At 48.5% G+C, this 17,298-nt stretch overlaps 1 protein-coding gene across 4 annotated transcripts in view; it reads right to left on the bottom strand.

The window, feature by feature from the left end:
• DOCK4 (dedicator of cytokinesis 4) overlaps positions 1 to 17,298 on the bottom strand; it is a 2,129,281-nt gene that overhangs the window by 470,635 nt on the left and 1,641,348 nt on the right. For 2 of the 4 annotated variants that reach the window (XM_069627915.1, XM_069627916.1), the window contains exons 33-34: positions 12,770 to 12,796; positions 12,525 to 12,620 (exon numbers count right to left, since the gene is read on the bottom strand). In XM_069627915.1, coding sequence (XP_069484016.1) covers positions 12,525 to 12,620; positions 12,770 to 12,796 — 123 coding nt within the window. The remainder of the gene's footprint in view (positions 1 to 12,524; positions 12,621 to 12,769; positions 12,797 to 17,298) is intronic. The other 2 variants (XM_069627917.1, XM_069627918.1) reach the window with 1 other exon arrangement.

The following is a 17,298-nucleotide window of genomic DNA, read 5'->3' as shown; positions in this document are numbered from 1 at the left end:
CCCAGGTCAGCTTCGGTGTAATGGCGTACTAGCTGTACCTCCTGGAAGAGGCACGATACTGAGAACTCGGAGTCCAGATTGGTTCTGAAGGTAGGACAGCCACCTATACAGGTAAGATAGGGAGAGCTGGAGAATGATGGCTAACCAAAAAGGGGGAACGATAGGATAGTAAGAGAGAAAGAAAAAGGCGAATCTGGCAAGGTGCAAGAGAGGGGGAAGGAAGCGCTGACGTGCGAGGCAGGCTATCCGCGAAGGGGGAAAAGAGAGAAGGAAGGCAAACACGGTACGCGGAAGGACGCGACCGTAGAAGGAAAAAAAAAGGAATTAGAGTAAATCGTCTTGGCCGTCACGAAGGAAGGCAAACATAGGCAAGGAAGATATGCGGTAAGGTAAGAGGGCTGAGAGCGTAGGAAACTGAGCAAAAACCACACGGAGAGAGCACCGAGCGGTCCGACGCGGGCAGTTCGAAAGAGTTGCAGCGCGTCTGGCAAGGGGGCGTGTCGGCCTATGTAAACAAAAGGCACATGAAACACTAGTACGCTGGTACTGATTCCGCGGTGGCCTAATGAAGCCGCCATTTGTTCCATACTTTCCACGGTTGAACCGTGACAGCATGCCCCCTCTTCAGTAAACTACCACCGGGTTTACCCGGGTGGAGGTGATGAAAGCGCCTGAGTAACCTGGGGGCGTGAATATGCCTTCTGGGTTCCCACGTGCGTTCCTCCACAGGATAACCTTTCCAATGCACTAAATATTGGAGGGTTCCATGCTTGTATCGGGAGTCAACAAGTCTTTCCACCTCGTATTCATCTGGAGGCGGGTTCTTGAAGGTTAGAGGTCGTACCTTCTTGCGGCCGTAAGTGTCTGGCTTGAAGGCTTTTAATAACGAGGTGTGAAATACCGGATGTATCCTCTTAAGACTAGGAGGTAACTTCAAACGAAAGGCCACAGGGTTGATTTGGGATTCGATGAGATACGGACCTATGTACCGGGCAGTGAACTTCCCAGCATGAGTCCACCTAGGAAGAAATTTAGTGGACAACCACACCTTGGTACCTGGAGTCCAGCCGGGGTTAGGTAACCTCTTGCGGTCTGCCTGTTTCTTGTATTGAGATCGGCTGGCTTCAAGTTGTAGCTTGGCGTCTCTCTGTATGCATTGCAGGTCTTCCAAGTGTGTATCTACAGAAGGTACGATGGTGGGAGGCAATCCAAAGAAAGGAATGTGTCTGGGATGATACCCATAAGTGAACAGAAATGGACTGACCCCAATAGCGGAATGTCTTGAGTTATTGTATGCAAACTCAGCCATAGAGAGGAATGACGCCCATCTCTCTTGTTCTTGGCTACAAAAGCAGCGGAGATACTGTTCTAAGGTGGCATTAAGTCGTTCTGTAAGGCCGTTACTCTGGGGGTGGTAGCCCGAGGAGAGGGTGCGCTTAATGCCCAATGATTTACACATTGCAGCCCAAAACCTTGAGGTAAATTGAGTCCCTCTGTCAGAAATGATACTCTTGGGTAAACCATGTAGTCTGACAACATCCTTCAAGAGGACAGCCGCTGCTTCAGGAGCAGAAGGAAGGCTTGAGCGCGGGGAAAAGTGTGCCAACTTACTCAACGAGTCCACTGTGACCATAATCGTGGTGTAGCCCGAAGATGGCGGTAAATCAACTATAAAGTCAGTCGAGATAAGTTCCCAGGGCTGGGATGGTAGCGGTTCTTGTTGAAGTAGGCCTAAAGGTTTGGATGCTGAATATTTATTGGAAGCACATACTGGGCAACTAGCCACGTATTCCTTAACATCCTGATGCATGTTTGGCCACCAGAATTGTCTAGACAAAAGGTCTAAGGTAGCGATACGGCCCTTGTGTCCCGCAGATGGCAGATCGTGACACCAAGACATTGCTTGTATCTGCAGGTCTCTTGCGGGTAGGTACAGTCTACCTTGTAGAAAGTAGAACGGTCCTCTCCTTTCCAGGTCCATTCGTCGTAAAATTGGATCAGTCGTTACCTTAGTTGCTTGTTCCACTTCCTGCAAAAAGGAATTAACAGCACCAATGAATCTTTTTCCTGATAAGATGTGGTCTACCTTCGGCTGACCCCTAGTCTTATCTTCTTCTTCAAGACTTCGGGATAAAGCGTCAGCCAATACGTTCTCTTTCCCAGGCAGGTAGGTGATTTCAAAATCATATTGTGAAAAAAAATAAGCCCAACGAGCATGTCTGGAATTGCGACACTCCATTTGTTGCAGCACTCGTAAATTACGATGATCCGTGCGTACTTGAAAGGGATGAGTGGATCCTTGAAGTAGATGTCTCCATTCGATACAAGCTTGACGAATGGCCAAAAGCTCTTTCTCTAACACGGAATAATTCACTTCACTAGGAGTGAGAGTTTGGGAATAGTACGCCACTGGATGCTCCTCGCCATCCTCTCCTTCTTGTAACAGTGCCGCTCCTATTGCTCCTCCGGAGGCATCAGTCTCAACTATAAATGGTAAGGATTGATTAGGTTGGGTCAAAATTGGAGCCGTGGTAAAAGATGCCTTGAGCTGTTGAAAGGCTTGATCAGCCTCCTGACCCCATTTAAACCTTCTTCCTTTCTTTAGCAACAGAGTAATGGGTAGGACCTTGTCGGAGAAGTTGGGAATAAATCTTCTATAAAAGTTAGCGAGACCTAAGAACCGTTGGATGTCCTTTACGGTCTTTGGAACAGGCCATTGCAGCACTGCCTTAACCTTTCCTGGGTCCATCTGTACCCCTTCCCGGGAGAGGATAAAGCCCAAATAAGAGATAGAAGATACTTCGAAGATACACTTCTCGGGTTTCACCAACAACTGATGGTCCCATAATCTTTGTAATGCTTCAGTGACATGTCTTTTGTGTTCAGTCGGATTGGAGGAGAAGATCAAAATATCATCCAAGTATACCACTACTGAAGAAAACAGCAAGTCCGAGAATATCTTGTCAACAAAACGTTGAAATATTGCTGGGGCATTAACCAACCCAAAAGGCATCACTCTATACTCAAAGTGCCCTAGTGGAGTGCGGAAGGCCGTCTTCCATTCATCGCCCTCTCAGATTCTCAGCAGATGATATGCCCCGCGTAGATCAAGTTTAGTAAAGATCCTGGCTCCCTTAACCGCCTCCAACACCTCCTTTATTAAGGGCATAGGATAGCGGTCTCGGATGGTCATGCTATTGAGACCACGGTAGTCAATACAAGGCCTCAACTCAGTGGTTCCCTTCTTGGGTATAAAAAACATGGACGCCCACGCCGAGGAATAAGATTCTTGAATAAGTCCATTCTGTAGATTGGCATCAAGATACTCCCTGTGCTCTTCTTTCTGGGAGAGACATTGGATACATACGGCCAAACGGTACAGAAGCTCCCGGTCTCAGATCAATATTGCAGTCTTCTAATCGGTGAGGAGGCAAGGAACGAGGTAATTTGTCTTCAAAAATGTCTATAAACTGATGGTAATAAGGGGGAATCGACTGCACCACTGTGGTTGATACGGGCATAGAGAGGCTAGTTGCAAAAGCAGGGTGAGCCAAGGGGAGACAATGCTGCGTACAATAAGTGGAAGCGAAGTGGATGGTATTGGCTGACCAATCAATCAGGGGATTGTGGCGACGTAACCACGGGATTCCCAATATCACGGGAAAATGAGCTGCCCTGATGATGTCGAAAGAGAGTTGTTCTTGATGTTGCAAAAGAGACATTAGACCAATATCGGTCTCTTGTGAAACGGGTCCAGAGGATAGCGGGTTGCCATCTACCCCTTCAACAGGGATGGGGTTTTCTTTGAACAGCAAAGGAATTTGGTGTTCCAAGGCCCAATGAGTGTCCATGAAGTTACCGGCGGCCCCGCAGTCTAGCATAGCGAGTGTCTCAATCGGAGGGCCGGCTCCGAAGATCAAAGTGATCGAAAAAACCATTAGGCGATGGTCGTCGATAGGTACGTTCTCTTGGCTATCTCGGCAGGGACTAGTCCTTCCCGCCCGGATCCTTTCCCTGCTCAGGACCGGGGAAATCCGTTTCCCGACCGTCTGGGCGGAACTTCGGGACAATTTCGAAGCAGGTGTTTAGAGGATCCGCAGTACATGCAGAGCCCCAGATTCTTGCGGCGTTGTCGTTCATCCGGAGTTAAAGGACCTCTTGCGGCCCCAATTTGCATGGGTTCTTCTGGTTGAGTCTTCCCAGGAGGGCTCATGGGTGTCGTTCTGGAGGGAAACTGAATCTTGGTCCTTCGTCTTTCCTGTCTTCTCTCCTGCAAGCGGTATTCTAACTGAAGGGTAAGCGTAACCAGGTCTCTGAAGGAATCAGGTTGGGCCATTCTTGCAAGTTCATCCTTCAATTCTTCATGTAAACCACGGCGAAATAGGGTATGTTGAGCCGAATCTGGCCAGGCTGCTTCAGTAGCCAATCTACTGAATGAGGAGGCATAGGTTTGGACATCCTGTGACCCCTGTCTGATATCAAGGAGTGCCTCATAGGCAGAATATTGGACTTCTGCTCGCCCGAACCTGGATCTTAGAAGTTGAGTGAATTGGGAATAGTCATTAATGGCTGGGTCTTCTTGAGAGATTAGAGGAGTAGCCCAAGCCAGGGCATTTCCAGTCAAGTTAGTGATTATGAACCCCACCCTGGAGCGGTTTGATTCATAAGCCTTGGGGCGAAAGGTAAAATACACTGTGCAAGCATCCAAAAACTTCTTCAATGTCTTGGGATCTCCTTCATACTTCCCAAATGAGAACACAAGGGGGGGCAGATCGCCACGAGTCTCTTCCCTGACGGTTATTTGCTGTTTTAGGGTTTGATTTTCGGCACGTAGATTTTGGACTTCTGCCTGAAGACCTTGGATGCCGTTGACCATCTCTTGAAATTGTTCAAGGGACGCCATGGGTTTTAAAGGGCGCTGCAAGCTGTCAAAATCTGCAGAAGCCTCCCCTGTGTCTCCTCACCTGTGACCTCCGGTGTAAGGGTTAGGCTAGACTCTCTAACTCTTCTTCTTTCCTTTCTGCGTACTTCTTCACCTTTTTCCGCCTTCTTCCCCTTCCTTCGTTCGTAGAGAAAAGGACGCTCTCCACCTGAGGCCACCTTGAAAATGATTTGAGAATCGTCAGGCGGACCCAAGGGAGCTCGCCCCCAAAATGCAGGGAAAAAGCCTGGTAAGGCGCAAAAAACCCTGAGCGGAATCAACATGCAGATGTAGATCTTGCTTCGGAGGAAAGATCCAATTCCTTAACCGGAGTATGCAGTGGACCCAGGTCAGCTTCGGTGTAATGGCGTACTAGCTGTACCTCCTGGAAGAGGCACGATCCTGAGAACTCGGAGTCCAGATTGGTTCTGAAGGTAGGACAGCCACCTATACAGGTAAGATAGGGAGAGCTGGAGAATGAAGGCTAACCAAAAAGGGGGAACGATAGGATAGTAAGAGAGAAAGAAAAAGGCGAAGCTGGCAAGGTGCAAGAGAGGGGGAAGGAAGCGCTGACGTGCGAGGCAGGCTATCCGCGAAGGGGGAAAAGAGAGAAGGAAGGCAAACACGGTACGCGGAAGGACGCGACCGTAGAAGGAAAAAAAAAGGAATTAGAGTAAATCGTCTTGGCCGTCACGAAGGAAGGCAAACATAGGCAAGGAAGATATGCGGTAAGGTAAGAGGGCTGAGAGCGTAGGAAACTGAGCAAAAACCACACGGAGAGAGCACCGAGCGGTCCGACGCGGGCAGTTCGAAAGAGTTGCAGCGTGTCTGGCAAGGGGGCGTGTCGGCCTATGTAAACAAAAGGCACATGAAACACTAGTACGCTGGTACTGATTCCGCGGTGGCCTAATGAAGCCGCCATTTGTTCCATACTTTCCACGGTTGAACCGTGACACGAGCGTTCAAAAGTGACGCGCAAACTCCCATCCACGCTTCACAGCTGATCTTGGTTGGACTTCGGACGCTGCTATCCTTGATCTTGGATTTTGCCTTTGGAGTCCGAACCGCTTCCTCTTTTGTACCTCGCCTGGACCTGCTTCTTCCTGGTTTTGACCTCAGCTACTCCCACGGACTGCTTCTTGGATTTCCCTTGTTTGGTACCTTGTCTTGAACCGCTCACCCTGGACACGACCTTGGCTTTTCTCCTGGACTGCAATTGGATTATCCTTTGGTTTGAACTCAGCTCTCTGCATCACGTGCCATCTAGTTTGGCTCACAGTACCAGGTCCCGTATCAGGTGGTGATTTCATCCTTCAAGTGCTTTGCCAGGCTGCAACCTTGTCGTCAACCCTGCCGGCCCCTCAGACAGACACCCTACATCACATTCCAGACAACCACTCAGGGTAAGCTCCTTATAGGTAAACATTTAGGATTGGGCACAGGGTGTAATGGTTATCTAACCCGCGTGTTTGCCTTACAGTGGTCAGGGGAAAACATCTTCCGGCATTCCTGGTTCCGGCTGACGACATTCACCACCCGTGGCCTCAAGGGCTGCTCGGGCAGTATATTGACTGTTTGCTCGAGTGGAACTTGGGGACAGAGGTATCATCGCCTACACGACCATCAAGTCCTGACAGTTTAGAGATAGAGAGCGGTAGGTTATCACTGCGTTGAGTCCCATGCACCCGGAAGCAAAGGCCTTCTCCGATTGAGGACCCTTATCCAGAATATCTGTAGGGCCGTAAAGGCCTGATGCTTATTCCAGGAGTACTGCCGAGTGCGCCATGAAGTCAGTTATGGGACTGAACCCTGCATGTGACGACTCCAGCCCAAAGGGAAAAAGGTCATGTTCCTCGTCAAAGATAACCAGCATTCATTGAAGGAACTGTCCTATAGTCTAAGACATAACCTTCCCACGATGCCCACTTCGAAGGGTAAGATTTGCACCTTTCATCAGACGAGTCAGTGTCATTCCCCCAATGCTTGCACTGCTTCTTTCTGTGGGAATCACTGAGATTGAGACCTCTTTTTTGACTTTGTGTCGTCTGCCCTCCCTTTCATCCTTCTTTTCCAGGGTGAGCCCCTCGGTGGCCCCATAGGATTTGGTCGACAACCGGGCAGTGAGTCTTCTCAGCAACAACACAGCCGAGCGCTCTCTGAGGGCCTGCAGGTTCATAAATCTTAAGTCTAGAGGAATTGGCCAAAGGGAATCTGCTACTATAAGGGCTGGCAATAGTCCTGTTGGTCACTGTAAGTACCAAAGTGCAGCCTTCCTGGACAACCAACACTCTTCCTTTAACTGTATGGAGAACACTGGCATGTATCTGACTAAGCTGAACCCCATGCTACAGCTGGACTCAAAATTCCCCAAATTTCAATTTACAGTGTTGCATTAAACTGTTGAACAACTTATCCTGGAAGACACGGATGGTTGGAACTAAGCAGGCCCAAAAGGCTCTCTTGACTTTCTTGTGTTCTGCCTTTAGCATATCCCAGTTGTCCCTAGCCCACAGAATGTTCCCAAGGTATTTGAAAGTACAGTAATCCTTACTGCATAGGTATTTTTATAATCTGGGAGGGAAACGGTAAGGCAAAGACATTGCTTACTGGTAATGTTATTTTCTATGGATTCTTCTCCTGAGGATTCCTCATCTGATAGATAGCTTTGCAGCATCAGCTGCTCAGAAACATTTAGACAGGTGGCACAATATGACTCAACATCAACTCCTCTTGACTCGGCCGTGCCACTCCTGAACTCACGACGTGACATCGGCAGTACATATATTGCGTCACTGCGCCCCTGTACCTCAGTTCCCCACCTTCCCCCGTGCCCTCCGAGCTCAGCAAGCGCAGAGAAAGAATCCATAAGGATTCGGTTACAGGTGATCTTAACGAATAAAAAATAAATAAATTAAATAATACTGAATAAAAAGAAATAACAATTTTTTTTTATTGGTGGGGCCCGTCCCCACAAGCTCCCTCTATCCCCATGCTTTTAACACCACCACAAATCACCCTCCACACTTTTTAACCCCTTACCCCCACCCCATATATTTAATTTTCTGTATATTTTTCATTATTATTGCATTTGTTCTTTTTTCTATATAATCACAGTATACAAAGGATTCAGCTTAATGAAAGTCAACAAATGCATAAAATCCTTTAATTTTGTGAGGAACAGTCACCATACTTAAAGCAACAGGCTGACAGTACACAACCAATAAAACACTGAAACGTGCCTAACATCCAATTGTCACAACCTCAAGTTGTCGTGCCACTAGCAGAGAGTGACCAGGAACAGCGATAGACCACTTGCATAGGCAAGGCATGATGAGTCCAGAAAAAACAAGACCGCTCACCATTAGAATGGTAGTCCTGCCATACTTGTGCTGTTGTCCTCGTCCCAGTACACAGCTGATGCTAATATGTGTCTGTATTAACAAAATGACGAAGTGTCTTTCCAGTTGGTCTCTTCCTAGTCCCAGTGTCGAACTGGTGTTTCTTGGGCAATGTTTTAAGGGAAGGACAGGGAAAGGGCTGACAATAGCCTACAAGGGCTTGAGAGCTAGAGAGTTCATTATGAAAAGGAAGTGGGGGATACCACAGCAGGTGGGAGCCATGAAGGACATGGAGGTCGTTGAGAGATGACGCTGGACCTGCAAACTGGAGGCAGAGTACTGAGACGCTGGCCCTGGTTTAACACAAGGCACCTAAGGAGTGCTTCAGAAAGCCAGTGAGTCCTGGAGAGAAAGAGAGAGACACTGGGGCGCTTTGGTAACAATACAGAAGAACACTAACTGGGGAACGGAATGAAAGAGAATCATTTTTTGTTTTGGGAAGCAATGTCCGACAGAGGCCAGAGGGGGGTGGAAACCACTCACATTGTGAACATTTGCAGAGTTGTAACAATTACGAGTTTGGGTAGGAGAGTATACCCGGCAAGCACAAGTCTGCAAGTGCACGTTTAAATGGGAGCATGTTAAAAGCACTGGCATGAGATTATACCAGGCAAGTCTAAGTCTGTGCATGCAGAATGCAGCAGGTTAAAAGCCCTGGCAGGAGAGTGTACAAGGCAAACCGAAATTGACAAGTATGTTTAAGATAAAACATGTTGTTAAAAGCCCTGCCTGGAGAATATATCAAATCAAAGCTCGAGTTTGCAAATTGTAGCGAACAAGTCATCCAATTGAAGAGGAAAAGAACCTGGCAGGGTAATAAACCAGGTATTATGTACAGTTGGAAATTATATCTAAACCTGTGTTGGAACAGAAAGTGTTTTTGTTATTTACAAAGAAACCTCCAAGGAAGTTTTGTGCCTATTGGAGTTGTGAGAAACCCTAAACAGTAACCTGGGGAAGGGAGCCATCCCCTGGAACTGTGAACATTATCCATTGGGAACTTTTGCATTGGAGTAACTTTGTATTTCTTCTGAACTTTAAAATTTGTTCACCTTTCAAGAATAAAGACCTTACCCGTTTAGACATTAGAGTTACTAGACTACTTAGAATGTGAGAGCAAGGATAGGATTTCAGACACAGGACAGTTTTGCTTTAGACATTTTGACATTGGACAAACCCTTAGTTTTGTTTGAGGTAGGGAAATACCCCTTAGAAGTAGGGACAGTGAAGCATTTCCCAAACCCTTATTATTTATTAGTACCCGCTGTGGGACAATGAAATGGCAACAATCAATCTGGTTGACCCTCGCCGGGTCGTTACCAGGCCCACAAAGACCCACCTTTCAAAGTTTACTGCTCTGCGTCCCTCTGAGTTCCATCTCTTTCCACCTTATGCCGGACATTTTCTTTTTATTTTCTCAGGTTGAGAAACGGTCTCAACACTGTGTCTCAACTCAAGAAAAATTGCTATTAGTACCTCAGTCCAACGTGCCGGGGTGCTAGTAGCAATAGAGCCCCCGAATGGGGGGACTACGTTAAAGCACTCGCTTCACTCGGGCATCTAGCTATCGCCCCAGGGGCATTACCCGACCAGTAATACCCCCCATTCGATGGTTCTTTTGTTTTAATACAATTCTATAACCACAAATATGACTTCTCTGTATCTGCGTCTTATTCCGGTTCCTCACAGATGCCATTATAAATTCTGATACATGATCAGCTCTCTATCATGTCACTCCTGCTTCACTTGCTGGTTGGCTGTGGGTGTATGCCCATTGCCTGAGGGAGGGATGTTCTTCCATGTAACGCGACTGTGCGGTAGAATCCTATGCTTTCTGCATCACAAGTTAAGAGCTGGACACCGTCATTTTCATGGCACTATTGATTGGAATGCTTGAGCTTTGGTGTAAATGGGCTGCACTTCTGCTACCTCTCAGGCAAAGGTACAATGGCCAGAGGGGTGTTCAGGATATTCTGAGCCATTATTTCCCACATGCCAGGGGGGGTGACTCCTAACTGAAGCATTCAATATGCTTGGACACTGTTCATAAATATATTTGCTGACTTAATTTCTGCCCCTTGAGTAGCAATTGCAAGGGGAAAAGGGGACACTGTCTCTCAATAACTCAAGGAAGGGCAGCAGTGGGCAGGGAGAGGGTTAGTGGAGGGGTGGGGCAGGGGCGTAAGCTTTACTTTTACAAGAAGTGTTGCTTGATCGAAAGAAAAAATAAACAACTCAAAATTAGGTTGAATTAATTTCATCTTTACAGATGCAGGCTGATTCCCAGTACCTAGGCATCTCCATCCTAAAGTGTCTGAGGTCTAAAACCGCACAGGTCGTCTGACTATTTATTTCAGCGGCTTTTGGTACAGGTGAGCAACTCCCTAAATAAAGGCTGTGGTGTCATTTGAAATCTCCCACTTCCATTTATCAAACGCCCTCTGAAACACTTGTGTATGAGCGTGATATAAATAAAACATCATATAATAAATACCAGCTTGTTTAATGATTTGAGTTTACGTAAACCTCCCCCTTCCCCTTTCTGGGGAAGGTAAGCATGATCAAATCCCAAATTATATTTTCCAGGGAGCCCTGAGACTTGGGTAGGGCACAAGACTTGCTGCCCCCTCCTAGTGTTAACAATCTCTCTGTGGTAAAATTCCATATTATATGAGGACTGGTTAATGTATGGATGTGTAATGTATACTGTTTGCCCTTTTAAAATGTAATGTTGGCATCTACCTATGATCCCAAGAATTGCTCTAGTTCACACATCAACATTACTTGCTTTGTTTTCAACGTTGCATGTATGTGTTGATCGGAATTAGAGCAACACAATTCTTTGGAGAAGGATCCAAAGACTTTCCTTGCATAACCCTGCTGTCCCAATTCATCATCTTGCTAAAGGCATTCAATTTTAATTGCCTGGAAGGATGTGTGGTTCAAACCTCAATAAAGGAGGGGGCGGGGTGGAGTACCCCAGGTGGACTCATACGCCTCTTGGTAGCAGTGTCCAGTGAGGTCAGTGGGAGGAGGGGGAAGGAGGGAGGTGAGGGCAGGGGGGGACAGGCGTTTGAGGGGGAGGTGGTGGTTGAGGAGAGTCAGGGAGGGGAGTGGAGAAGAGAGATTTTCAAGGAGGAGCGGAAGGATGAGTAGGTGGGGCCAGAGCGGATGGAGAGAGGTAGGGAGTTCCAGTGGAGGGGGGCCAAGAGTTGGAAGGAGCAGAAGCGTGAGGCGGCACAAGGGGCAGGGGGTACAGTGAGAAGGTAGAGATTGCGGATCGGAGAGAGCGGGAGGGATGGTAAAATGAGAGGAGGGAAGAGAGATAGGGGGGCAAGGTCATGGAGAGATTTGTAGACAAGACAAAGGAATTGAAATTTCAATTGTTAGAGGAAGGGAAGCCATCCGAGTTGAGAGAGCGATGAAGAAATAGAGTCACGAGGACCAAGAAGACAGAGTACGGATGGAAGAGTGGTAGATTGATTTTAGGGAAGTCAGGTGAGAGACAGGGAGTCCAAAAAGAAGAGAGGAGCAGTAGAAAAGGCGGGAGAAAATAAGGGAGGAAATTAGGACTTTAGAGGCGTGGAAGGTGAGGGAGGAGCGGATCTTGTGGATGTTGAACAGGTGGTGCTGACAGGTGTGAGTGGTTAGGGAGATATGGTTTGAAAAGGAAAGTGAGGAGTCGAGATGGAGGCTAAGATTGCGGGCATGGGACGAGATGGGGAGATTGGAAGAGGGAAAGTGGATGAAAGGAGAGGGGATGGGGAGAGAGTGTTAGGAGGGAAGAAAAGCTCTTCAGTCTTGTCAGTATTGAGGGAAAGAAAATGGGAAGACATCCAGTTTTTTATGGCCCCGAGGCAGGAAGAAAGAGTGTGGTGGGGGTCAGAAGTGAAGGAAGAGAAGGAGAGAAAGAGTTGGGTGTCGTCGGCATAGAAGTGGTGAGAGATGCCGAAGGAAGAGATGACTGGGGCGAGAAGGGAGGGATAGAGAGAGAAAAGAAAGGGTCCAAGTACAGGACCCTGAGGGATTCCATAGCTCAGGGGGAAGGCTGTCGGAGGTACGGCCACCCCAAGAGACCGTGAAGGATCGATTGGAGAGGTAAGAGGAGAGCCAGGAGAGGACAGTGCATCTCCTACAATACACACAGTTCAGTTGAACATCAATTTATTTTCAAATTAAAGCATTTTAAATCTTTGCAAACTCACCTATAGTCTAGTAATCGCTCCATTAGTCGGGTTACAGTGGCGATTAATGAAACACCACTTTCTCTCCACGTTTCTCGCTCAATTTTCTTAAGAAGACTAGGAAGAAAAAATGGAAGCTTACATAAATATATATTTCAATTTTACTGTTTCGGTAACTCACGTCAATGTGCAAGCACAAAATGCCTATATGTTTTAAGATTTAATTTTGCTCCACCCAGAGGCACAGTCAACAAATTATTTCTTACCTAGGATAAGGACCAAATAACGGGATGCTATTCCAGGAAGCATTGACAAAAATAAATTAATTTTCAGATTATAAACATAATGAAAAGTAAATGTTAGGCCATACAAATGGAAATACATTAAAATAACATTACATTAATTTCATACACAACATTACCTCCATGTTATCTTGAGTCATTAAAGCCTTAGAGACATAATTATTCAATTGAAATGTTATTAGAAACAAGTCATTTTAAGTGATAATTACATTAGTACAGTGTTCTACTGACAAGGACTTGAAATGTATGTTAAATAAGGTCCTGAAAAGGGTTCATGTCTCAAGGTATACTTCTCCACTTTAAAGAGAATCCAAGTAAAAATGATGAATATGTTTCTTTTTTCACCAAATTGTATTAAAAAAAGATATCTCACTAAGCTAACCATTATGAAAACATTTTTTTTGTAAAACACTTGTGTACGAGTGCAATAGAAATAAAATATCAATTCAATTCAAGGAGCATCTTGTTCATTTCTCCCAGAGTACCTTGACCCTTTTCTCACTCCTGGGTTTCCATGCTTTTCCTTAATGTTACCCAGGTGATAAGTTATGCGTTACAAATACACCAGAAAGTAATGTTTCAACAGCCAGACTACTGCAGACTCTCAACAAATCAAGCAAAGGACGATGACGTCATGACTCAGGATCCAGAGTGAGTCATGACGTCATCGTCATGACTCACTCTGGATCCTGAGAGGTACTTTCGAGTCTGAGGACCATAGCTGCAGTCACGTGAAAGGACTTGCCGAGGAAGGTTATTTGGTAGCCATCATCACATCGCCTAAGACGCTTTAAGTGAAGCAATTGAGACACATGGTTTATGTAGAATCAGAAAGCCGAGGCAAAGTCTGACAGACGCTGTGCTGTTGTTAAGTGAACTGGGGACGTAGAGGGAAGCAAAGATGACACCAGCCGGCCCATCTGATGTCACATATATAGAATGAGGAGGCAGCAACCTCTGAAAAAAATGAAAGGACCAAAAAAGCACTGACGGCAAGCGAGCGTGGCGCTGCTTTGAGAAACCAGAGTCAAACAAATTGCTACATGCTGGATGGTTCTGACCTGAGAAGGAACAAGTTACTTACCTCTAACTGTTGTTCTCCAGCATGGGTCTGGCATGGATTCACATGCTCATGAATATTCCCCGTCGTCAGGCTGGGAATCCTCGGTAAAGAAAAAATCAGTATCAGTTTTGTTTCTGATCTGTCTTTCTTAGTAGTAACCAATCACTGGTCTCTGGGTCATACTGCCCCCAGCCAATGACTGCCCTCTCCCTAAGCCCCGCCCTTGGCAGCCATCCTCAGATTTGGTAGCACGTAAAGTGGCAGTAAGACCAAGTGAAGAGCCGCAGAGGGATAGGAGGGAAGGTTCGCATGTGAATCCATTCCAGACCTATGCTGGAGAACAACAGTTACAGGTAAGTAACTTGTTCCTTCTCCAGGATGGGGTCTGGCATGGATTCACATGCTCATGAATATAAGAATACATATCAGTACACACATGCACAACCACAGGAGGTGGCAAGGCTCAACATTAAGCATTACATAAACTCAACATTAAGCAACTCTTACCTCCTCACCAGGCCCACCTTCAGGCGAACAGGTTGCGCAGCACTGTTTGGCCGACTCTGGACTCCTCCCTGGAATCCCGGTCGACGCAATAGAATCTCGTGAAGGTGTGCTTCGACCTCCACGTAGCAGCCCTGCAGATGTCCAGCAGGGGCACGCCAAACAGGAAAGCCGTGGTAGCAGCGATTGCTCTGGTAGAATGGGCTCTCGGACAGCCGGGCAACGGTCGGTTTGCCAACCGATGACAGTGCATGATGCAGCCGGAGAGCCATCTGGAAATGGAAGCCTTCGAGAGAGCCTTCCCTTGGTTCACAGGTCCAAAGTTCACAAACAGCAGTGATGTCTTCCGAAAACTCTTCGTTCGGTCCACGTAGAACTTCAGCGCTCTAGCTACATCCAGTGGGTCCAAAATCCTCTCGGCCGGCGACGAAGGCGATGGGAAGAAAACTGCTAACACCAAGGGCTCGTTGAGATGGAAGTCCGACAGCTCCTCGGGCATGAAGGAGGGGTGCGTCCTCAGCACCACCCTCGTCTCGTGAAAAGTCAAGTATGAAGGCTTGCAGGATAGGGCCTGAATCTCTCCCACGCGTCGTGCGGAGGTGATGGCCACAAGGAACGCTGTCTTCGACGACAGGAACTTCAACGGAGCCGAATGCAAAGGCTCGAATGGCGGGCCCATGAGCCTGATCAGCACCACGTTGAGCTCCCACGCCGGGGCTGGAGCCTTTACCGGCGGGAACGATCGGAACACTCCTTTCATAAACTCCTTCACCAGGCAATGAGACCCCAGGGATGACCGTCCTGCAGTTCTGGTGTATCGGGAAATCGCTGCCAGATGTATCTTGATGAAAGCATGAGCTAGTCCAGCTTTGGCCAGCGACAGTAAGTACGGTAGCACTTGAGGGGCTGTAATCCGTAGAGGGTTAATCTTCTGTGCACGGCACCAGACAGAGAACCTCTTCCACTTGTGTCCGTAGCACTTGAGAGTTGAGGACGCCCTGGCCTTTGCAAGAACCTCTCTGCAGTCCGCCGGGATATCGTACCCTCCAAACTCTAGTGCTGCAGGAGCCAGGCCTGCAAGTTCAGCGACTCTGGGTCGTGATGAAGGATGGCGCCTCCTTCTCTGGAGAGAAGATCTGCGTCCATCGACACTTTGACTGGTGGGGACGCTGACAAGTCCAGAAGGTCCGGGAACCAGATCTGCCTCGGCCACGCCGGTGCGACGAGGATCATCCTGCACCTGGACCTCTTGAGCTGGTTGACGAGTCGCAGCAGCAACGGCAACGGAGGGATCGCATACAGGAACAGGCCGTCCCAGGGGAACGAGAAAGCATCGCCCATGCTCCTCGGCTGGGGAAACCTGCTGGCAAACCTCTGGCACTTGGAGTTTGTCGCCGTCGCGAACAGGTCGATATGGGGTTTGCCCCATCGTTGAAAGAGTCGATCCACTTGATCCTGCCGCAGTTCCCACTCGTGGCACGAGCGCAGCTCCCTGCAGAGCGAGTCGGGGATTGTGTTGTTTGTCCCTGCCAGATGAAAGGGTACCAGAAACATCCCCTGGGCAACGGCCCAGTGCCACAGATCCTGGGCTTCCTTGGACAGGGCTGGGGATCTTGTTCCTCCCTGCTTCCGGATGTAGAACATCGTGGTGGTGTTGTCGGTGAAGATCCTCACCACCGTGCTCTTGAGAGACGGGAGAAATGACCTCAGGGCTCAGAACACCGCTCGGAGCTCCAGTATGTTGATGTGGAGTGTCCTCTCCTCTGGGATCCAGAGGCCTCTCGCGTGAAGATCTGCGGTGTGCGCTCCCCACCCCTCCAGGGAGGCATCCGTCGTCATCGTCACCTGGTGTGCTGGGGTCTGAAAGTCCGTGCCAGCCGCGAGATGCGTGCGGGTGCCCCACCACCGAATCGCTTGGTGGAATACCTCGTTGAGTGAGATCTTGTCCTCAAAGCTGCCGTCGCTTGCATCCAACGGGCATCGAGGAACTCCTGCAGAAGGCGCATCCGAAGCCTGCACAGGCGCACCAGGTAGATGCATGAGGACATCATCCCGAGAAGGGACTTGATGGACCTCACCCTGGCCACGTCTGTGGCCAGCAGACGCTGCACCTTGCCCAGGATGGCCTTCGTCCTTTCCTCCGACAGCGAGGCCAATCGCGCTACTGTATCAAGCCTGGCTCCCAGAAACAGTGCGACTGCGACGGATCCAGGTGGGATTTGGGGAAGTTGATGGAAAATCTCAGGTCCGTGAGCAGCCGGACGGTCTTCACTGTGAGCTCGATGGCGAGCTCCCTTGTTCTTGCTCGGATGAGCCAATCGTCCAGGTGGGGGTAGACATGGATCCCCTGCAGGCGCAGCCGCGCCGCCACAGGCACTAGGCACTTGGTGAATACCCTGAGCGCCGACTTCAATCCGAATGGGAGGGCCTTGAACTGGTAGTGCCGTCCCTGGACCACGAACCTGAGAAACTTTTGGTGTCCTTTTAGTATGGGGATGTGAAAGTATGCATCCTCCAAATCCAACGACGATAGGAAGTCGCCTTCCTCCAGCTGGCCCAGCACGTGCTGGAGGGTGACCATCCGGAATGTCTGTGCCTTGATGTATCCGTTTAGTCGACGCAGGTCCAGGATGGGACGCCATCCTCCTGTCTTCTTTCTCACGAGGAAGTATCTTGAGTATACTCCGGAGCCCAGGAGCCTCTATGGGACGAGCTCGATGGCTACTTTCTTGAGCATCGCCCTTACCTCTAACAGCAGTTGAGGGATGTGGTTTTCCTTCCTGGCCAAGGGAGGAATTCGGGGGCACTTCTTTAGAAATTCCAGAGTGTGCCCGTGGGCTAGGGCATCCAGCACCCAACGGTCGGTGGAGATGGACTCCCCACGCTGACTAACTTTGTCAGCCGGCCTCCCACCGGGGTGCTTCAG

Source organism: Ambystoma mexicanum, chromosome 12 (assembly GCF_040938575.1).
Source record: "Ambystoma mexicanum isolate Mex_15411 chromosome 12, UKY_AmexF1_1, whole genome shotgun sequence".
Lineage (NCBI taxonomy): Eukaryota > Metazoa > Chordata > Amphibia > Caudata > Ambystomatidae > Ambystoma > Ambystoma mexicanum.
The sequence above is the reverse complement of the archived record's forward strand: the minus strand, read 5'-3'. Positions and strand labels throughout refer to the sequence as shown.